Source organism: Penicillium samsonianum (assembly GCF_028829775.1).
Source record: "Penicillium samsonianum strain IBT 33392 chromosome Unknown utg000003l_segment0_segment0, whole genome shotgun sequence".
Lineage (NCBI taxonomy): Eukaryota > Fungi > Ascomycota > Eurotiomycetes > Eurotiales > Aspergillaceae > Penicillium > Penicillium samsonianum.
Window position 1 is genome coordinate 7552361 of NW_026643261.1, and position 21589 is coordinate 7573949.

A 21589-nucleotide genomic window follows, 5' to 3' on the forward strand; every position below is an offset into this window, starting at 1 on the left:
GATGATGCTCGGTATTAGTGCCCAAGCCCTGCCCAAAGTGTTTAAGAGAGGTGGGAAATAATTGAGGGTTGAATTATTCTTATTGCGGCTATGGTAGTAGTACACATTCTGAAGGAGGTGAAAAAGAAAACTCCTCAGGATGACATGAGAAAGAGACGGGGGAAAAAAAAGGAACAAGTACAACATAGGAAAAAGAAAGCCGCTCTAAATGATATGCATATTCACATTGTACTGGGAAACCATAATGCAAATCCATAAGCCATAGCCAGTACTTATCTATTCAAAGCTCCCTGTAATCGCTAGGCCGAACTCGTCGGTTTCTAGCCTGATGACGTTGCGGATTCACAGGCTGACGGAAGTATGGTGAATCTTCTTCCCGGGAATATGGTGTGCTGAAAGCTGTCCGCTGCTGATTTGAGAAGTTGCTCATTCCAGAGCCTGGTCCTTGGAACCCGTTCTGGGGCATGGGGAACATCATTGAAGGGTCTCCATTGAACATATTGGGAAATCCGTTGGGCATGCCACCATTACTTTGATCGAACATTCCAGCTTGAAGAGGATTGAAAGGCATGTTCATGGGATTCCATCCCGGGCCCATGCCACTGGGAAAGCCATTGGCAGACGCCATTGCCATAGGGTTCATAAACCCCATGGCTTCATTACCGAATCCAGGAGCCGAGAAAGGCATCATAGGCATGCCTTGCATTGGTCCAAAGCCATTGAAGGGCATATCCTGATTATTAAAATTTGCTGGGGCAACACCAGGCGCACCGTCTTGGACGCTATTAGCCTGGGTCGGAACGTCGGGGTGATCATCATCTGCCTTCTGTTTCTTTGGCACGTTACCCAACTCGGAGGTTGCAGTTTCACTCCGGCTGGTAGGCTCATCCTCAGCAGACCTTTTCTTGGATTGTGTGGAGGCGGTCTCTTGAATTTGATTGAGCGGGCTCTGCTCTTTGTTGGCGGAAGACTCCTTGGGCTCGGTTTCGGAGACTTCGGGGACAGGAGTACCATCCGGGCCTGCGGGGATCTTTTCCTTCTCTTTCTTGGCTTCAGCCTTGTCGGCTTCATATACCTTAATTTTTGATGCAGATTCATCATCCGGTGTGAGGTTATCAAGTAAGACCCCCTCTGTAGCACATCCCGGGCAAACAAAGTCACTTTCAATCAAGGCATTTGAAATACAATCATTGCAATATGTCCTCTGGCAACACGGTGTCTTTGTTGGCTCTAAAAACATCCTCTTGTCAATTGGGCACTCCAGACCTCGATCTTGCAATGCTTTGCTCTCCTCGGCAGCTGCTGCCTCAGCTGCTGCTGCCGCCGATGCCTTCGCCTTTTCTTGGTACAGTTCCCAGGCCGCCTTGTCTGGCTTTGCAATGACAAAGTCACCATCAGCATTCACCATGACCCCTGTGTTCCTTGAATCTTCAGTGGAGCCATCGGGGGCCAGGGATTCTGGTTTGTCGACTTTGGTTTGAAGTGAACGTGGTATGCCAGTTGATCGTTTGACTCTATATTTGCCGTCGAACTTGGGGTCGTTATTGGTAGGGCAAGCTTGGATCCAGTGGCCTACGTACAAAAGTTAGCGGTCTGTGGGTGTGGTGATTTAGCCAGAGGTGCATACCTTTTTCCCGGCAACGATAGCAAAGATACCCTGGAGGTGGAGGGTGGTCGGGTACATTGACGGGTTTCCCTCTGCCACGACCAAACGGTACGGGTGTTGCGCTAAATTAAATCAATATCTCCAATATAATCAAAAATCCGGTTAGAGTGGTCTTACTTTGCCATTTCTTGTTGTTGCTCCTGCCATTGGCTAGCCTGCAGGTTGAACAGAGCATTGATCTTCTCTTCTTCTGTTTGGGCATTATTGAGTTCGAGGACGTTGTTGTTGACGGATTGTCCCGTTCCTGGTGTTACTCGGCTCATCGAGGGTTCGTTGCGAGGGGCACTGCGAGCATTGACTGGCATCTTGCCTGAGACATAACGAGCAGCACCACCCTTACCAGGGCGCGCTGCAGGCAATCGGCGGGCGATCACAGAAGTCGACCGAGGGATTATGGTGGTGTCATCATCGTATTCTGTTAGATGTCAGAAGAGTTCCTGTTAATCAGGAGCAAATGAAGCATATTGGAATAGAGTAACATACCCTCTCTGGTATCCTCATTGTAGATCGACAGCTCAAAGTCACTCCCATCGCCCAATCTACTTTGGCTGATAATCTCTCTTTTGAGCTCAAAGACCGAAATACCAGTGCCATCGAAGGTGACCCTTGAAGGTTCTTTCTGGGACTTGAATTTGAAATGAACGGACGATGACATTGTATTCAATTTGGGAAGGGGGTGATGCAACAAAGATGGCCGTGGGTGTATTAAGACCCAGATTTAGGGGCACAGCCGCCGTGTACAGTGAGCAATAGGGGATAATAAAAAGAGGAAAGAAAAACTTGTGGGATGAAGTGAAACTGGGTGTATCACCAGTCACAACAAAGAAAGGTTGGCCAACAGATGTTATCTGTTCAAATCACAGAGAAAGCACGAGATATTTTAAAAAGTGAAAGCAGGGATCAATAGACCACTGAGACAATGGAATATGAATGAATCTTTTTGAATGCTGAATGGTGAGTGTTCACGTCACTGCATACAAATGGAGATCAAAGAATTGATGAATACGATGATCGAAAGAACACTGGCGCTGAATAAAAGAGGTGTATTCAAGAGAGATTTGATGATCTGCCCCGTCCTTCAAGTGATTCGTAGAGCCACCCTAGCACCCTGACCTGTGTGATCGGACCTATCTGGAGATCCTTGCAGACACTAAATCCAGTTATACAGAGACCTGTTAGGAATGAGCAAATTCACTGTCGACCGAGACCGAGGTGTCGCAGTTGTTAGGTAACGTGATTTTTGGTGATCACGGCGAGACGGAGTATCATCAACGGGTGAAACAAAAGACTGACTTTTAGCAAGAAAGAGGTTAGGAGAAATAATGGGTGTGTGGGAATAGTGAGGATGGAAGTTTGTAGCCGCGGGTATTGACTGGAAGAAGAGGAGGTGAAGTGGCAAGTGAGGAAAAGTCAGATGATTTCAGGTCTGCTTCTACCGCCTTTCAGACCGCTTTTGATGAGTAATGGTTAACATTATCATGTGACCGTATGGGCCCCAACCTTTGGGACTGGCAAGACTCCCATCTACCACATTGAATAATATGTATGAAATTAAGATGGACAAGAATAGTCGCTTATGCGGCCTTGTCAAGCCTTTTTTTAAGTAGTCTTTTATAGTAGTATTTTTAGATATCTATCCCCTCTCGGTTTGTTAGGGAGGCAGAAAAAGCGGTAAGAGGGCTTAATTTGTATATATAACGCTGCCTACTGTGCTCCGAGGCACCAAGGCCCTTCAACTATCCAGAGCAAGGAATTTATTATGTCAAACGTCTTGTATATTAAACTCATTTGAACTGTATATCTTAGTTGATGAGTTCGGCCCTCTATTCTCTATTCTCGTATAAAAACATAAAAACGACACCAAAAAAAAAGTTGCCCAGCTGAAAATATCACACCTTTGACGGAGCCAACACTTTAAATCTCAGCCTCAAATTGGCGGACCAGGAATCCCTCAGTTTGAAGGTGGTCTTTCACTTGAGTCACCGTATATTCACCACGGTGGAACTGGGACATGGTTAGAGACTGTTTGTGAGAGAAAAAAAATACTTGGAAGAATGCAAACTTACCATTCCTGCTCCCAATGCTGCATCAGTGGTGGTTTTGTTGAAGACCTCTGCAAAGTGCGCAGGTAGGCCAGCCCCACTTGAAGCGATGACTGGAATCTTGATCGAAGCTTTGACATCTCTGATCAATTCCAGATCAAATCCACTGTTGCTTCCATCTTTATCAATGCAATTCAGAAGAATTTCACCAGCTCCCATGGCCTCAACAGCCTGGACAAGTTGTCGCACATCGATATCGCGAGTTTCTCTGCCACCTTTGACGGTGCATTGGTACCAGCAAAAGCTTTGCCCCTTTGAGTTAGGGAACTGGGTCTTAATTGTATGGTGGTGAGTGTCTTCTGGCTTGTCCACATATACCCGCTTGGGGTCGACGCTCACCACAACAGCCTGCTTTCCATAGGCCTGTGATATCGTCTCGATTGCGGTTTGGCCACTCAACTTCTCACCGGCGTGGTAATAGTCCTCAGCGGCAAAGACGGAATCGGAGCCAACGCTGACTTTATCGGCTCCAGACTTGAAATACATCGTTGCCACATCCAGAGCAGGGACGCGGGTGCCATCAGTGTCGACTGTGTCTTTGATTCCTCCGCCAATGGTCAAAGGCACAAAGACTGTCTCCGATGTTCGTCGCAGAATTTCAAGCATGGGCGTATCAGCAATGGGGCAGTTTCGGAAAGAGGTGATGTTCAAAAAGGTCACTTCATCTGCTCCTTGCTCGTAATATTTCTTAGCCATGTCAACAGGCTTGCCGAGGTTACGAACGCTACCACCGGCGTCTGCTCCACTCTTCTCTCGGACATCATATTGGTCACCCTTGGTAACAACCAAGTCACCAGAGTCGTTTGTCCGAACATCGAGGCAAGCAATAACGCGACGAGTGAGCCCATTTTCTTTTCCAGTGACCAAGTCTTGTGAGAGTGACTGGAATTGATCGCCGTTCAAGAATGCGCGTATGGCCCGTAGCCCAGCCACGCCACTCTTCTCCGGGTGAAATTGGGCGCCAAAGATGTTACCGCGACTGATAGCACCAATGAACTCTTCCTCACCATATGTGGCTGTAGCCACAGACCAGCCGTCACTTTCCAATACACCCGGGCTGTAGGGGGCCGCATAGGAGTGGACGTAGTAATACTTGCTGGTCGGCCTCAGACCATAAAAGCTTTCATTTTTTGTGCCATCGGATCCAGTGTTGATTGCAGAATTCCATCCAATGTGTGGTACACTCTTGGAGGTGTCGTTGAATTTTTGAATGCGCATAGGAATTACGCCAAGTCCTGGAACGTCGTTATCCTCCTCTGAGCCCTGGAAAAGGGCTTGCAGACCAACACAGATCCCCATAAAAGGCTTCCCCGCTTCGATATGCTGTCGGATGGGCTCCAAAAATCCTCCTTTGTCCAGTTGGGAGAGACAATGGCCAAAATGACCAACGCCAGGGAGTATCAGTTTCTAAAATTCTGTTGTTAGCAATGGCATGAGCGTGGGCCAATGGTGGAATTGGTCCGGGGTATTTGACTAACATCAGCATTTTTCACATCCTCCGGGGTTTTAACCCATTCGACATCATATCCGACTTGGTTAATCGCATTGACCAAGGAACGGATGTTTCCGCAACGTAGTCCAGCAAGTGGACGGTAGGCATGGCTGTAGGACTTAGGCCAAAAGCACAATGGTGATCACAGCTGGCAGCAGGGTATTGGACTATCGAGGTTGAGCTACCAACACGGTAAATAACCCAGCTATAAAGACCGTCGAGGTGTTCCTTGAGGACCCCGCCAAAATTCGCACGCTGAGTCATACCTTTTTTTTTTCTGCCAGACAAAATGCGGAGAAAAGAGGTACAATGGAGTACTTCTTTAAAGCGTATAATTACTATATAATCCAAGTTCTTTTTCTACTTTATAAGTACCCATGAGTCATACGTAGAATGTGCATCCATACATAGCCCTGTTGTTTTCTTTAGACAAGAATAACCCTGGGGACATTTAGTTTCCATCAAGGACCTCCCCTTTAATTTCAATGATATCTTGGCGAGTTACTTTGTACAATAACTTTGATATAGCCCTGGGGTGGTGCAAATGTTTACTGATGCAGTTGCATACTTCTCTCCGGCCGGTTTCGTTATATCTCTTACTAGCGGTCGGTAGTCTATATTAACGCTAGTAATCCTAGGTAGTTATAGGTATAACTAGTAATAGTTATAGCATAGCGACTATTAAGGGTATTTCGATAAAGCTCGCCGGCGATAGGGAAGCTAGTAGAAAGATAAATAGTTTTCCGGATTTTCTTAGTTTAACGATCTTTGATTCTTTATATAACTCACTACGTTAGTAGCGAAGCTATATAGTAGGTACGAAACCCCTAATATCTTTCTATAATATATTTTTTAAGATACTATATCCCTATACTACCGCCTAGTTATTAATCTACACTATAGCTTCTTATATATCGGCGAAGGATCGGTCAGTAGGCAACCGGCCCCTCTTTCTTTTACCAAAAATACGGACCCTCGCTTGCGAGGGTCTGTCATCCATATAAACAATCCCATTTAAATGAACGATTTTTCTAATCTTCCACTTTAACCTCACTTTTATATACCACTATATAGTAAATTAATTAATTAAAAATAAGAAACAAATCAATTGATCAATTTAATACTAGTATATAAAAGCAAATCATTTTTTATCTCGTTTCTTAGCCCTTCTATACTTCCGAATTTTAACTAATACCTTCTTCCACCTACGCTTAGTCTTTTCTTAATCCGCCTTTTCGTCTAATTTATATTCCTTTCGCTTTATTTCTTTTACCTAGGTAGAAGATATGATACCGGTGATCAATATATAACGGCGGGAATTATTATATCTAGCGTAGCGCGCTCCTATAATAGCCTAGGTACGATCGAATTCCTACTATAGCTGGAGAGCTAATATAGCCTACGCTTTAGCACCCTTTATAAGCTTTTCTAACCCGTCTTTAAAACGCTAAGTGGTAGGATCGTACTAATTAAGACGATAGCTAATTCTTCGAATTCTCTTAGCTATTTTTAGAGTGCTAAATTCGGTGTTTTAAAAGCTAGTTAACGGGGTATCCGGCCGGGGTAAATTAAGAAGGGGAAGAAAATATCTATAAAAACTGATATCTAAAAAAACCATCTGAGAAGAATATCTGAGAAGACGTATAAAAAGTCTACCTGAGGAGAGTACAATAAAGGACCATCTAAAAAGACATCTAAAACGACGATTTGAGAAGACTACCATAAAGTCTACCAAAAGTACTCTACAAGGCTGCATAAGCGGCCGACTATTCTTGTAGTACATAGAGACGAACAAGACATAGATATCTAACTAGTTTATCCACCCCTATCATGTACTAATATCTCAATTAAACAACATGACCGCACCGGGGGTGTACACACCTATGGACTCTAGAACGCCACTAGACCCGTGTGAAGAAGTAAAGATATGCGGTTTTTTTCATCGCTTCGATATCTTCGAACTTGACAACTTTTTCATCATTGAACATGACCCATGATAGGCCACTTTGATCTGATAATGCTTTGCGAATCACGGCAACATAATGCCTAGCATGCGTTAGTATATAACCTAACGAAATGAGAACGGAGACATATCAAGTCACTCACCCTGCATGAACAGATGTGCCTTTATGGCATACAATGGACCTCAGTTCATAGCGAGCAGGTAAGCTGGTGAGCCCAACCGAGCCACCATGAGCCTGTGCGTTGTGGTCATCGACGCTCGGGGTTTCCTTTTCCACCACATCATCCGGGTGGGTGAAAACCCAATCCAGTGCCCTGTTAACATCTCCGTCGGTCGCAGCCAACGCTCGCTGGGCACGGGGCGCCTCAATACCCATATCTCCTAGTTGGGCAATTTTTGTCGCGTCCTGCTCACTAGAACTAGAGGTGCCGACCCGATCAAGGGCCAGCGGTTCATCGATGTCTGGATCTTCCATATGGGCAAACAGCCAATTCATGGCAGTTTCCGGATCCAAGTTACCAGTGGCATGGAGAGCCTTCTCACATCTCACAGCAGGGAAACCCATGCCCATGAGTTGGTCGAGAGCTTCCGAATTCGGGACAAACGCGGTGGATTCTTCAATATCCGGAAGGTGCTCCTCACCCGCATCATGCTTACCAGCAAGGTAGGAGCTGAAATCTAGTGGCTTATCGTCGACCAGCACAGGGATATCCAACTTTGTAGGAACCCAGTTGACGAGCTCAAACCGACGAGCATTGACCACCAATTCCCGAGGCAATGTTTTGAAAGACGACTGCTTCGAAAAGCCACTTTGGCTGCCACAAGCAGGACATGTAAGCTCAACGATCTCTGCCGAAGTAAAGATGTCTAGACACTCTGACAAATCCACAGACTCATATTTCTTTCCTGTTTCGTCAGAAGTGGTAGCAGGACGTGCGGGAACAGCAAGCGAAATGTTATCTTGCTCATCCAATTTGTAGCGGACTTTCTTGCAATGCAAACACTGAAGACGCTGCTCAACTTGGAAGCGAAAGTCCTGTACCGGGTTAATCTGCGGACCGGTGTGCTTCGATAGGCTGACCGACTTGAATAGATGAAGAAGGAATTCAAATGCATCTTGCTGTCTCATGGTTGCGAACTCCTCATGACCTTGGCCAATAAGATACTTGAACATTGTTGGTGCCAAACCTTTCTGATGAGCGACTTCTGGGATGTCCGCGGACAACATAGCACGAGAATCAGGTTGAGAGTACCGGCCTGAGAGTAGACCGTCGGCAAGCTTTTGCAATTGTGTTTCAAGGTCCTGTGCTGGTGCTTGGCATAGTGGTGGTTCTTCCGACAGCTGATAGTATCGCTCACGAAATCCAGCCACAGAAAATATGCATTGCATGATACTGGAGAGATAGCAGCTGTTTCCGAGGTTCGCGAGGCCTGTAAACGCAGGCCCGAAGACTGGGGCCAGCTCCCGGCCATCCTCGGTCGTCATGGAAAATTCCCATTTCATATTATGCTCGACCTGCATCTCCATCAGACTCTTCTCTGTCTTCTCACGTCCAGCCAAGTAGATTCCCCAGTGCGCAAGGTGGGTCGTCAGTTCTGGGTCTACTCTTTCTTCGTTGCACTTATAGCAGTAGACATCAGCGGAGCCTTCTGCTGTGATGGAGCCGAGCTTGACAGCCACAGCATGTGATGTTGAGTCTGCGTGAGTAAGCCCATGTGAGTTTCCCTTGCTTCCACCGAATTGACTTCGCCCACAACCCTTGTTCCCACATTCCAGACACAGCCAGAGGTTCTCGCCCATGTCACACTCCGAGCAATGGTTTAAATCTGCAACTTCGTTAGCACGGGCCCCAGTTGAGTATTGCAGGGAATCAATACCAGTCGACGCGGCTTGCGTGTTGTCCTGTTGAACCAGGCAGAGTGTATGCTCGCAGGGAACAAACTCTTGCTCCCAGGCTTTGATTTCTTCCTTTTTTGAGAAAGTCATTGCGGTCATAACACCTTCGATGACAGCAGGAAGCTTGCCACTGGCTTTGTCCACATTGTCCTGAGAGCATGAATAGCACACCACTGACGTAGCAATGTCATATCTATCCTCTTCTGTTTCAGCTGCGATGGAAAGTTTTGAAATCTTCGGCGGAGGCTCGTCGCGCTATAAATCAGAGGTGTGAGAATCTTTGGTCATAAGCTCAGGAAGTGTTTGGAGGCTGTACCTGCACTTTCTTGGGGGTCCTTCGAATGTTCAAAGCCAGCGAATGGCCAAATCTTTTGTAATGAAGCAGGGCATGGTCTCTGTTTCCAGCACATCCACCATTGAAGCAATGGAGACAGACATTGAGACCGGCATCATCGTCCTTGCAAGATCAGAGTCAGACCAGATGTGGAGTAGTACTAGGGACCAAGGTGGCTGGCATACAATAGAATCAAAGCACTGAGTGCAATCTTCTCGATAAACAGCCTGGGAAGATCCTGGTGGATTCAGATCTATAAAGGAGTGTGGTATATTAGCTTCATTTGTCCTTCGATTATCAAGGTGATGTCACGAACCCGCAGCACCGGTATGGACACAAGAGGCCATATCCAGAGAGGAGATCTCGGGTGATTCAACGAAGTGTCAATAAAGACTTCTTGGCTTTAACAGAGACTTCAGAAGGTGTGACAGTATCCCAGTGAAAGCAAAGATGAGAAAAGAGGGAATATCAGATACCGCAGATCAAGCCAAAGCTACGATGCGTGGGGTTGCTCCTTCCTCACCGCCTGCACGTGCTGTTATCAATGTTGTCCTGAGGCATCAAGTCATGTGGTGGGGGGCGGGGGCGTTGTGCCACTTAACGCGTTATTTTTCTCAACACGCGTTCCAACCTTGTCCTACCACTTTGCAACTTGATTTTGGGACTTGCTCTGTCAAGTTCAGTCTTCTTTCCTTCGCTTCTTCTTCTTTTTGTTCCTCTTTTTATTTTCCCGATTCGCCCCTTCACTCCGTCTTTTTTAGTCTTTCCCCAATATTCTTGTCAAGACTGTCAATTATTTGAATTTGAAGTCATGGCTTCCGAGGCAGCATCCCAAGTCACCATTGGGGCTCTAAGGTTGGTATCCATCTGATACAAAGATTTTGTATGGCGATATATATGTTAATCGTGTGTCTAACAGTGCCATCTTTGATGAAACCAAACCCCAAGTACGAGAGCCGATTGTTCAATGCGTTCAGATCAAGGCATTGCCAGCTCAGCCAGGCCAACCAGAACGTTACCGGGCTGTTTTCAGTGATATTGCAAACTATGTTCAAACCATGCTTGCTACTCGTATGTGTTGTCCTGTCGGTACTCTTTGTAACTTATCGGGCTTGCTGACCGCTTTAAGAAGCCAACTCGGTGGTGACAGATGGATCTCTCCGGAAGGGTTCTTTCGTGCGACTCAAGTCATTTCAATCAAACTCTGTCAAGGGCAAGAAGTATGTGAGGCAATTCTATCTATTTTGATTGTGCTAATTATCAAAAGAATCCTCATCATCTTGGACCTTGAAGTTCTAAAGGAACTGGGCGAGGCTGACAAAATTGGTGAACCCAAACCACTCGAAGTCAAAGCTGAGGAAGAAGAAGGGGGTCAACCGACAACAATATCCAGCAATGGGTTTTACGGCTCCAAGATGGAGGGTGCACAGGCTCAGCCAAATAGCCGAGCCCAGCCAATGTCTGCCCCTATGTCTACTTCCTCCGCCCATGCCACGATCTACCCGATTGAAGCCATCTCCCCGTATTCTAACAAATGGACGATGAAAGCGCGATGCACGAGCAAGTCCAGTATTAAAACATGGCACAACAAGAATGGTGAAGGTAAACTGTTCAGTGTGAATTTACTGGACGACAGTGGTGAAATTCGTGCAACCGGTTTCAATGAACAGTGTGACATGCTCTATGAACTCTTCCAGGAGGGCAGTGTTTATTACATTTCGAGCCCCTGTCGGGTCCAAATCGCCAAGAAACAGTTCACAAATCTCAACAACGATTATGAACTCACATTTGAGAGAGATACCATCGTTGAGAAGGTAACATCTCTTTCTTGATGAACCAAATGCGTCGCTCACATTTATAATAGGCCGAGGAGCAAAATGATGTCCCTCAGATTCGATTCAACTTCACCACCGTTGCTGATTTGCAGACTGTTGAAAAGGACACGACCACTGATGTCATTGGCGTGCTGAAGGATGTTGGGGAGACATCCCAGATTACATCAAAAAGCACCGGCAAACCCTATGACAAACGTGAGCTTACGCTGGTCGATAACACAGGATTTTCTGTCCGCTTGACAATTTGGGGTGCATCTGCAAACAATTTTAGTGTGGCGCCCGAGTCTGTCGTTGCCTTCAAGGGAGTCAAGGTTTCTGACTTTGGCGGAAGAAGTCTGAGTCTTCTGAGTTCGGGCTCAATGACCGTTGACCCTGACATCGGGGAGGCTCACCGACTCAGAGGTTGGTATGATGCTCAAGGCAGGTCGGAGAACTTCACATCCCATGCTTCATTGTCAAATGCGACCAACTCCACGGGCAAAAAGGATCGGTTCAAAACCGTTGCACAAGTTCGCGAAGAGCAGCTTGGCATGTCTGAAACTCCTGATTACTTCTCATTGAAGGCCACGGTGATCTACATCAAGCAGGATTCCACCTGGTGCTATCCTGCCTGCCTTTCTGAAAACTGCAACAAGAAGGTAACAGAACTTGATCCAGGACAGTGGCGGTGCGAAATGTGTGAAAAGACCCACCCCAAGCCAGACTACCGCTTCATCATGCCTATTAGTGTCAGCGACCATACTGGCCAGCTTTGGCTCAGCTGTTTTGACGACACTGGAAGAAACATCATGGGCACATCTGCTGACGAGCTGATGCAACTTCGCGAAGACGATCCAGGTGCTTTTGGTGAAGTCTTCCAGGGAGCCAATTGCCAAACCTGGAACTTCAGGTGCAAAGCCAAGATAGACAATTTCGGCGACCAGCAGCGGTAAGAATGATGGACTGACGATAATCCTCATACTGTGAACATCATGCTAATTGTGCCATCCAGTGTGCGATATCAGGTCTCATCGTCTCAGGCAATCAATTACTCGGATGAAGCCTCTCGCCTTGCCGATATCATTGACTCCTACAGCATTGAGTAAGTATAGGCAAAGTGAGCAAATATTTTTGTCCAGCTTTGTACTAGTTTTACTATTCCCACATGTGTTCAGAGCCTTTTCATCAATGTTCATGTGTACTTTTATGCTGCTTGAAGCTTACCATGATTATCTAATTCGCACTTCTCACCTCGACATTTGCTGTTTCTCTTTTATTTAGTACTTTTAAAAAACATGACTAGTGATTTTCACTATCATCCACTCATTTATGAATATGGCTATCACTCCATCTGGACAGGGCATCACTTCAGGGGTTCTATAGTTACACTATGTAACTATATATATAATGTACTCTGTACTCCGTATGTATACATAGATATAGGGTTGCTATGAGGCGGTAAGCCAACAAGGGCGGAAATTCATGGCAATACTCTATTGCCTTGGCCCTTTTTTTTTTTTTTTTCTTCCTGTTTTTCTGCTGGAACCGGCAGGGAATTCAGTCTCGTGCTTCTCTTTATCTTTTGAATCCAATAATATTTTGTTATATCCTCTTCCTAGAATACTCATCATGGGTAAGCGAAGCCATCTCGAGCCAACTGAGCAGCGACCGAAGAAAAAGTCCAAGTCCGAGAAGCCCGCAAAAGCTTCTAAAGATAAGCAGGAAAATGGAGATGAGAACACTGCATCTTATTCTGATGCATCTGCTCTATCCGAGATCCCTCAGTCGGACATTGACAGTTTTTTGACCGAGAACGTGATTAAAATCTCTGATCCCTCCTCACCCGACGCCTCCCAATTCCGCCCAATCCTTTCGTTTGATCACCTACCTAAATGTGATGTTGGTCTGTACACTCAATTGAAGTCTTTCCCTGCGCCAACGCCGATTCAGTCCACTACGTGGCCGCTTCTTTTGCTGGCCGTGATGTGATTGGTATCGCAGAGACTGGAAGTGGCAAGACCCTGGGTTTTGGCTTGCCGTGTCTGAAGAAATTGATTGACTCCAAGTCAAGCAAGCCTTGTCAACCCAAGGCAGTGGTTATTTCACCAACGCGAGAGCTTGCAATGCAGATTTATGACCAGCTTGTTAAATTCGGCGGCACTGAGAAGACTCAGGTGACATGCATTTATGGAGGTGTGGGCAAAGACGACCAGCGTCGGGCTCTCCAAAAGGCCGCCATTGTGGTTGCCACCCCTGGCCGTCTCAAGGATCTCCAGAATGATGGTTCGATTGATCTTGGAAAGGTCAACTACCTCGTCTTGGATGAGGCAGATCGCATGCTTGACAAAGGATTTGAGCAGGATATCAAGGACATCGTCAAGCCAATGCCCGTCTCAAGGAGACAGACTGTCATGTTTACCGCAACATGGCCCCGGTCGGTTCGAGATCTCGCTGCAACCTTTATGAAGACCCCGGTAACTGTTACCATTGGCGGAGACCCATCTGCGGATCCCCGAGCCAACACAAGGATCAAGCAAGTCATCGAGGTTGTTGATGGCAGAGACAAGGAGGGCCGACTCGTGCAACTGCTCACTAAATCTCAGCGTGGTCATCAAACGCCCGAGAAAGTCCTGGTTTTCTGTCTATACAAGAAGGAGGCTATGCGCATTGAGAATCTCATCAGAAACAAGGGATTCTCAGTCGCCGGTATTCACGGTGATTTGAACCAATCAGATAGATTCCGAAATCTTGATGCTTTCAAGAAAGGCAGTGCTACCGTTCTTGTCGCAACCGATGTGGCAGCGCGTGGCCTTGATATCCCGAACGTGAAACTGGTGATTAATGTCACCTTCCCTCTTACTGTTGAGGACTACGTGCACCGGATTGGAAGAACTGGACGTGCTGGAGCTGAGGGCCTTGCCATCACTATGTTTACTGAAACTGACAAGGGACTGTCCGGCGGGTATGTTACTCATATTTCTAATATCATTGACAGAAATCATCAGGGCAATGCTAACTGTGAATAGATTGATCAATGTTCTCAAGGCAGCTAAGCAAGATGTGCCAGAATCTCTCTTGAAGTTTGGCACAACAGTCAAGAAGAAGCAGCACGATGTGTACGGTGCCTTTTACAAGGACGTTGATATGGACAAGACAGCGACAAAGATCACATTTGACGATTAATTAAGCTCATTCCGACTTGGTATCTTTGCTGGAGGATCTGGAGGATAACATGTGCCGAAGCCTTGTCAATTGACCCATCAAATATTCCCTTTCTATATAGACTCTATTGTTTTTTTGTCGGTTAGGCGTTAAGAACAAATCAACATCAGATCAGATCAGATCAGTACTCACATAAGGAGAGCATAGCTGCCACTGAAGGCGCATGCTTTGATCATTCCCAATTTCAGGCCAAATCCGCGGCCCAAGAACAAGCTCGCCAGAGCACATAGAATGAAGCTAGCAGGTCGAATGGCCACTTCACTCGTGTACAGGCCACATCCATTTCGATGGAGGTACGATTTGATAAAACTGTAACTCCAAAGGGTTCGAACCACCATGTTCACAATGTTGGCCAGGACCAATCCATACGCACCCAAGTTCCCTACTTCTAGGAACATATAGGCTGCCAGGGCATAACAGGCGGAAAAGACACCCATCCACGCCGTTTGCTTCCTTATCTGTTCCGAATTTGCTGCAGATGACACGAACGCTTCGGTGATCCCATTAAATGCCAAAAATGGAATGTAGTAGCAATAGACGGAGAGCAGGTCCCCGACTTGGGGGAAGCCCATTGACGGCCTCCCAAGATATGCAACAATTGAGGGACCATCACTGGGCCCAACGGAAATATCAAGACTGTCAATAACTGGTACGCGCGTAGAATATCTACTAGGTGATCTCTGGTAGTGCGGATATGGATATTCTTCAGCTTCCCATCCTCATCGGGGCTCAGTAGGGCTGAGAATAAGTTCCGGCTGCTCTCCTCCAACGGCTGGAAGATGATCCGTGCAATGAGCCCACCGTAGTTTGACGCAAGGGAATATATGCCCTGATCTTCTAGTCCTGAAAGGGCTGCGAGCATCATAGTATCACCCTGCGTGAGCAAATGCTTCACTAGAGATTGGAAAAAGACATTCGCAGCAAGCGTCGTTAACTGCCGTGAGAACCGTCCCAGAAAGTAGTTAGAGGGGTCCCTATAAATTGTTACCATGTCATTCTTCGTGCTATAGCTTGGATGAGATAGGGCCATCTTACCTGGATTGTATACGTGTCAATAGGAAAGAGAACCGGGTTGAGTTGGTTCCTCTGAGTAGGGCTAGTGAGTAGCCACAAATGAGGGCCAGCGAGTAACTGAGGTGACCAAGAGCAAATGGTAGCACACCAAGGTCATAGTTGACTTGAGAAGCATATATAAATGCAAAGGATGTTACTGCACTTCTCAGAAATGCCGCTGGCATTTCAACAGCAGCGCGTTTTTCATAGAGCATATGTTGCTGCACCACCGAGAAAAAGGGCTCGATACTGAGTTCCATGAGAGAAGCAGCCCCGGTCAAGATCACACTGTGGTAGAAGAAGGCAGTCTTTGATGCTTCCTCTGGGACAAAGCGCTGGTAAAGCATAGTGAACAAAAGACTGGAAGGAATCCCAAGGGCGAGGCTCAAGTAGGACACGTTCACCACTGCTTGAGATGCCACAGAGTGCGAATCCGGTGCTACAGCATCTGCTTCAAGGGAAGGCTTTTTGTCGTCAGGCGGAGATGGAATAGGCTGCCTTTGGATGGCCATCCGAATACTTTCCCTCGAGAAATACAGGATTGAAACCTGGAAGAGCTCCAGTTGTGCTGCTATTCCCAGCACGACCGGTGAAAGGGTGCGCAAAATTAATTGGTTCGAGGCAAAGGTAAAGATCCTGGACGCTAATTGAATCAAGATCAAAAAGCTTGTTCCTGTGGCTGACGACGCCAGAATCTTGCCCATACGGGCATCGTCAGGTTTTGACATGCCCGTGATTCAACGCGGATATTACAGTGCGTGCAATGAGGTTTGCTCAGATCAAGGAAATCAACAAGACTTCAAGCCGACCTCGGGAGGGAAGGGGTTGTAAATGAAAGGATGTGAACACCTATAGGTGGGGCCTACTCTAGGGCCTGACGTTTTGGCTTCGGCCTTTTGGGGAATGGGAAATATTTGCCAGATGAAATCATGAACTGTCTTAAGCTCATGAAATACATATAAAAGGCATACCATATGGATATCTACAAATAAATCTATATAATCTACTTAGAATTCCACTTTGCCCCTGGGCTGGGATACTTGCTTACCTGCTAGCACCTGAGTTCCCGCCCCCCGGGCCCGGAGCGGCTACTTACTTCTAGGGCTAGGTATGGTTAGCTATGGCTATAGGTTAATTGTGAAGTTTATGAAGTTTATTGTAAAAGAACCCGTCATGTCTTTGGTATGCAAAATTTTCATGGCAAAGGGAAGGAGGCACTAGGGTCAAAATCCGCAAAGCACCGTGCTTCCTCCAAGTGGTCCTGATCCATGTCAACTTCTGTTGCGTCATATACAGGAAGACCTGGAGAGACATAGCGACTGGGATGTCAGTGATCGGTTGTAGATCAATATGTTTCCAGGTGTTGCCGTCCTCGGGCTGTTGATCAAGTAGGCTCTTGAACGCTCTAGAACGGAGGCAGATAGAATGGATAGCCACCATTCTTGGTTTTGAAGACACTGAGAAGGAAGCTGTATGTTGCAAAAAGAACAGTTGCCCAGATCAAGACGGCCAGCTGTTGACCCTTGACATCTTCCATTCGGGGAACCTTCAGTGCGAGTGCGATCGTAGCAAAGGAGAGAACAGCGTCTGTGCGAGCAAAACGTTAACATAGGAACTCGGCATGGGAATGACGCTCAATATCATGAGCCTTACGATTATCACTTACAGATGGCAGCCACAATTTGAGTCTCCATCCCAAACTGGTTCTGGAACCCACCGGCAAAATAGCTAATGCCACCTTGGCCATCACCAGCAACATATGGGACCTTTCGAATATGGTTGAACATTTGACCACTTGTGAACAGAAGAATAGCGATAAGGCTGATTGCAGCCCAAAGGTTTCGGTTCTGGACAATTGGCAGCAGGTAGGGAGATAGGACCGCAATTGCAGTCACAACTGCCATCAGAATTGTGATCGCTGATACAATCCGCATGTAGTTGATGGGTCGGACTAGTTGAGGTTTGAGGCCTTCGGGCAAATGACGTCCAATCCAAGAGTAGACCTGGTCGGCTGAGATCGGGCTGGTTGGGATTGATATGTTAGTGATATAGGGGCTGGGCGCAAGAGCCTTGGTAGGAAAACATACCCTGTGAAATCAAACCGGAGGGGATTCCCTTCAACCTTGGCAAAGGGGCCGATGGTAGGAGGGAAGACAAGGAGTACAGGTGCAGTTTGAAGCATGAGCTGCTGAGGTTAGTTGCATATCATACAGTTCAGTCTTGAGTAAGAATGCCCTACCTTTTGGAAAACGGCCTTGCCATTATCAAAGTCGAGTGTTCCAAAGACTACCTTGAGGTCATCAGGCTTGGTGCCCTTGGTCCAGCTTCGGGCGATCAGGTCCCATTCAGATTCAAAGTCGCGGCATAGGAGGCAGCCAAAGCGAGGATCCGTGGCCGTCAGGATAACCACAGCATAGTAATCTCGAGGTGTCGAGGTGAGGTCTTCATATGATGCACTGTCTAGATCAACAGGTCCCGAACGAGACAGGGATTGATATCTTGCGAACTTGTCCGGTGTTGAGCTCGCAGACAGGACACCGGACACGACCGAGAAAATGAGAAAAATGGCCGTCCAGAGCTTCATTTTGGCATGACAAGGAGCTGGACAGCTTTAAAGAAGTTAGTTATAAAGTGCAATTGATTGAAAAACTATCAATCAGTTGCAATTGAAGATGTTTGAACACGTTGAGTGATAAAGTCCAGGTGTCCACTATCAACGTAATCGGGCGGGCATACCTAACTAGGTATCGGCTTACTTACGTAACATCGGGGATCCGACACCAAAACACCGGCGCGTCTTCCTTTGTGACGATTTATATCATACTTTGAACAAGCATTGGATATAAAACAACATATCTTACCTACGTATTTATTTTGCTCTGCACAGGTATTATTTAATTCATAGGCCCTTCCGTTCCATTTTCTTATATCGAACTGTCTTTTTCTGGACACTGTCGTCATGGCAATGGCCGAAGACGCATCCGCCTTAGATGTATGTGGCTTCCTTGGGTTGATGGGAATCTGCTCAAGATGCTAATTTGATTATGCAGTTTGAAATGTCCATGAGGACTATGCGTCTGGAGAAGGAGTATGAGAAGACTCTTTCGGATTCCGCTCGTCTTCTGGATGGCGAGAGGGACCGCGTACGACGCATGGAGCTCTTGCTCTTGAAATTCGAGAACGAAGCTCTGCGATCACAGTTGGAGGAAGCAAATGGGCATCTTTTGGGATTCACAAGTGCTGATTCAGAGGCATGTGCTCAACTTCAGGAGGCTTGCCAGGAAATTGATCATTTGGAGCTTCAAGCACAGGCATCCTCGAGTGAGATTAACCGACTCAAAGTAAGTCTCAACTCAATCTGGGGCCTGGTTTTATAATCCGTTATGTTGACAGCAACAGGAAGAACTCTCGGCCCAGAAAAATAATTCGACCAGTTACAATACTGTCCTTGCAGAGAAACTTCATCTCTCCAGAGATCTTTCAACTCTACAATCAGAACTTGAGCGGCTCAGAGCGCAAAACGCATCATATCAAACCATCATTTCCGAGAAACATGAGATGGAACGGCAAATAAACTCTCTAGAGCTTCAACTTGACAATGAAAAACATGCCCATGAACGTACTCAGGCCAAGGGATCGCAGCAAATGAAAGAGATTACCCAGCTCTCTGCTCGAGTTGAAGAGTTGCGGAATGAGCTAGCGGGAGAATTGCGAGCCAAACAGCAGCAGGAACGGGACTACAACCATCAGAACTCGGCATGGGCCAATCAGCGGGCGACGTTTGAAGGAAAGATTGATTCGCTCAAACAACAATTGCGGTCAGCCAAGGACAAGCTCCAGGAAGCCCAAATTGAAATTCAGCAGCGACGCAGCCTCAAATCACACGCAGAAAATGACTCTGAATCCGGTTCTCGGACAGTCCCGCTTCAGCGCCCTGGCCCGAGTGGCCATGCCGGCGTGACGATTGCAACCCCTGGGGCTGTTCGTGTACAAGAGAAACTGAAGAGGGATTCAGCCGTGCCTGGTGATAAGTCGGCGTTTTCCATCACTCCATTCTTGAACCGCACGGGGGCACCTTCGGATTCACCAATGAGCTCAGTTGGAGACGAAGACGAGATTATTGGAGATACCGATACCCCTCCTGGACTACTCGGCAAGCAGAGCACTTTTGGCGAACCAAAGCGTATCGGTTCTGCCCTCCGGCGCCAACTATCTCCGACAGAAGACCGCATGCCAATCACAAAATCCACCAAACCAGGGGCACGTGATGGCGCAATACCTGTGTTAGCACCGGAAAACGAGGTCAAGAAACCAACCCATCGCTTAGATCGCAGAGTGCCACCCACCGAGACCGATGAATTACATGAGCAGTTTGAGCATGAACAGGCCAAGCCGAAAAAACGCAAACTTGGTGGTCAGCGTGATCGAAGTTTGTTCGAGGAGGAGGATGAAGAAGAGCCTCACCCCAAGAAATTCGGGCGAAAACTTGCAGTAGGAAATGGTCGGACTTCAACGCTGGGGAGTAAAACACAACCTAGTACCACTAGTTTACCACGGGCGCTCGGTCTTGGGGCAGCACCCATGGGATTTTCTCCATTAAAAAAAGACCGCAGACGATTTTAAATGTAACAGAAGATGCAGCAATTCATTTTTATTGGCACAGACTCTATACGGTGCATTTAATATGTACATACATGTGGGCATGTAGATCACGGATGCTTCCACTGGTTATGCCGCTAAGGGCCGTCCGACTTGAGGGTTGGGCGGTCATTTCTGTTTTGCCGGCAGAAAATAAAAAGCTTCTCCATGCTCTCAGGACTCTAATTATTTCCCCTGATATTATTCAATGCGCATTATGTTTGCTTTACATTCAACTCGATTTTGGCGGAATGTGTGTCATCAACAGGCAATTTGTCAAGCAAGACATGCATCATCCAAGCGCTGGCAAGCCCGGCAACAAAAGGATCCGTTCACCAGAGAGGCAGCTGTCCAAGGGCTGAAAAGCCGTGCTGCTTTCAAATTGCTGCAGGTAATCCAGCACCGACATTACTCTATTTTCTGGGGTTGATCTGACACACTGGTACATGTGGTTAGATTGATGAGAAATATCGAATCTTCAAGGGTGGGCAGACAGTTGTTGACTTGGTATGCTAGTCGTTCAACCTGAATTCGGACCATAGTTTAATTCGTTGCATTTAGGGTTATGCTCCGGGATCGTGGTCTCAGGTGTGTTGAACATTCTTCTCTTGCATTTGACTTATCTACCCCCTCCCCGTTGCTGTCAAATGGGCCGTAATTAACGGCCAGAGAAGGTTGCTGCAAGCCGTACCCAACCGCATGGTCGAGTCCTCGGTGTCGATATCATCCCAGCCCAGCCACCGAAAGGAGTGTCTACAATCCAGGGCAATTTCCTCGCACCCGAAATCCAAACATACATCCGAGACTTTCTCCGCAGTCCAGACAGGGGCAGACCGCGACAAGCCGGCTTTCTGGACGATTCCAGTGTCAGTCTATTGGAGCCGAATCCGGATACTGAACGCACTACCGAGGCCGAGAAGATGGATATAAGGGGTGATAAAATACTTGAAAGAACGGTAGATGTGGTTCTTAGCGATATGTCTGCTCCCTGGCAACAGACCTCCGGTTTCTGGAAACGAAGTCTAAGTGCTCCTTATAACAGGATGATGAACACCAGCGGTGTCAGTTTCAGAGATCATGCTGGAAGCATGGTATGAACTCCTATTACTCAATTGATGAGTGTGAAACCCTTCTGACTTTACGCAGGATCTCTGCCACGCGGCTTTGCGCTTCAGTTCGGATGTTTTGAAGGCAGGCGGTCATTTCGTCTGCAAATTCTACCAAGGCGCCGAAGACAAAGAACTGGAGCTGCAGCTGAAGGAATTATTCAAAAAGGTTCATCGTCTGAAACCTGAATCATCTCGCAGTGTATGATTTGCCTTGTCCAATTTATACACACCCACCGACTAAAGCAATTGGCAGGAATCCAAGGAGGCCTTTTTCGTTGGCCTGGAGCGAAAATCGTGAG

General features: G+C 46.9%; 8 protein-coding genes across 8 annotated transcripts; 3 read left to right on the forward strand and 5 right to left on the reverse strand.

Annotated features, from left to right (window-relative positions):
* Positions 1 to 280: 280 nt before the first annotated feature.
* N7471_006574 (cleavage polyadenylation factor subunit MPE1) lies at positions 281 to 2321 on the reverse strand (the record flags this gene model as incomplete). Its single annotated transcript, XM_057279293.1, has 4 exons — positions 281 to 1572; positions 1628 to 1728; positions 1784 to 2081; positions 2150 to 2321. The coding sequence occupies 4 exons, from the start codon at positions 2319 to 2321 to the stop codon at positions 281 to 283; spliced, it is 1863 nt and encodes a 620-aa protein (XP_057138903.1).
* A 1259-nt stretch (positions 2322 to 3580) lies between these two features.
* Positions 3581 to 5646, reverse strand: N7471_006575 (imidazoleglycerol-phosphate synthase; the record flags this gene model as incomplete). The annotated part of the gene is made up of 4 exons (XM_057279294.1): positions 3581 to 3670; positions 3733 to 5175; positions 5247 to 5370; positions 5636 to 5646. 4 exons carry the CDS (start codon positions 5644 to 5646, stop codon positions 3581 to 3583), a joined length of 1668 nt encoding a protein of 555 aa, XP_057138904.1.
* Positions 5647 to 7161: 1515 nt separating this feature from the next.
* On the reverse strand, positions 7162 to 9801 carry N7471_006576 (ubiquitin-specific protease UBP14; the record flags this gene model as incomplete). The annotated part of the gene is made up of 6 exons (XM_057279295.1): positions 7162 to 7306; positions 7367 to 9050; positions 9102 to 9375; positions 9437 to 9577; positions 9640 to 9707; positions 9771 to 9801. The coding sequence occupies 6 exons, from the start codon at positions 9799 to 9801 to the stop codon at positions 7162 to 7164; spliced, it is 2343 nt and encodes a 780-aa protein (XP_057138905.1).
* A 464-nt stretch (positions 9802 to 10265) lies between these two features.
* Positions 10266 to 12374, forward strand: N7471_006577 (replication factor A subunit protein RFA1; the record flags this gene model as incomplete). The annotated part of the gene is made up of 6 exons (XM_057279296.1): positions 10266 to 10309; positions 10374 to 10525; positions 10584 to 10674; positions 10722 to 11268; positions 11319 to 12217; positions 12281 to 12374. 6 exons carry the CDS (start codon positions 10266 to 10268, stop codon positions 12372 to 12374), a joined length of 1827 nt encoding a protein of 608 aa, XP_057138906.1.
* A 523-nt stretch (positions 12375 to 12897) lies between these two features.
* Positions 12898 to 14451, forward strand: dbp3 (RNA-dependent ATPase DBP3; the record flags this gene model as incomplete). Its single annotated transcript, XM_057279297.1, has 3 exons — positions 12898 to 13171; positions 13219 to 14230; positions 14295 to 14451. The coding sequence occupies 3 exons, from the start codon at positions 12898 to 12900 to the stop codon at positions 14449 to 14451; spliced, it is 1443 nt and encodes a 480-aa protein (XP_057138907.1).
* Positions 14452 to 14618: 167 nt separating this feature from the next.
* On the reverse strand, positions 14619 to 16271 carry N7471_006579 (uncharacterized protein; the record flags this gene model as incomplete). The annotated part of the gene is made up of 3 exons (XM_057279298.1): positions 14619 to 15102; positions 15144 to 15464; positions 15526 to 16271. The coding sequence occupies 3 exons, from the start codon at positions 16269 to 16271 to the stop codon at positions 14619 to 14621; spliced, it is 1551 nt and encodes a 516-aa protein (XP_057138908.1).
* A 677-nt stretch (positions 16272 to 16948) lies between these two features.
* On the reverse strand, positions 16949 to 18127 carry N7471_006580 (OST3/OST6 family protein; the record flags this gene model as incomplete). The annotated part of the gene is made up of 4 exons (XM_057279299.1): positions 16949 to 17130; positions 17210 to 17565; positions 17631 to 17728; positions 17783 to 18127. The coding sequence occupies 4 exons, from the start codon at positions 18125 to 18127 to the stop codon at positions 16949 to 16951; spliced, it is 981 nt and encodes a 326-aa protein (XP_057138909.1).
* A 246-nt stretch (positions 18128 to 18373) lies between these two features.
* Positions 18374 to 21588, forward strand: N7471_006581 (Ribosomal RNA large subunit methyltransferase E; the record flags this gene model as incomplete). Its single annotated transcript, XM_057279300.1, has 8 exons — positions 18374 to 18535; positions 18594 to 18884; positions 18943 to 20034; positions 20638 to 20688; positions 20743 to 20769; positions 20853 to 21272; positions 21328 to 21489; positions 21544 to 21588. The coding sequence occupies exons 1-8, from the start codon at positions 18503 to 18505 to the stop codon at positions 21586 to 21588; spliced, it is 2121 nt and encodes a 706-aa protein (XP_057138910.1). The 5' UTR covers positions 18374 to 18502.
* Between the last annotated feature and the right edge of the window lies 1 nt (position 21589).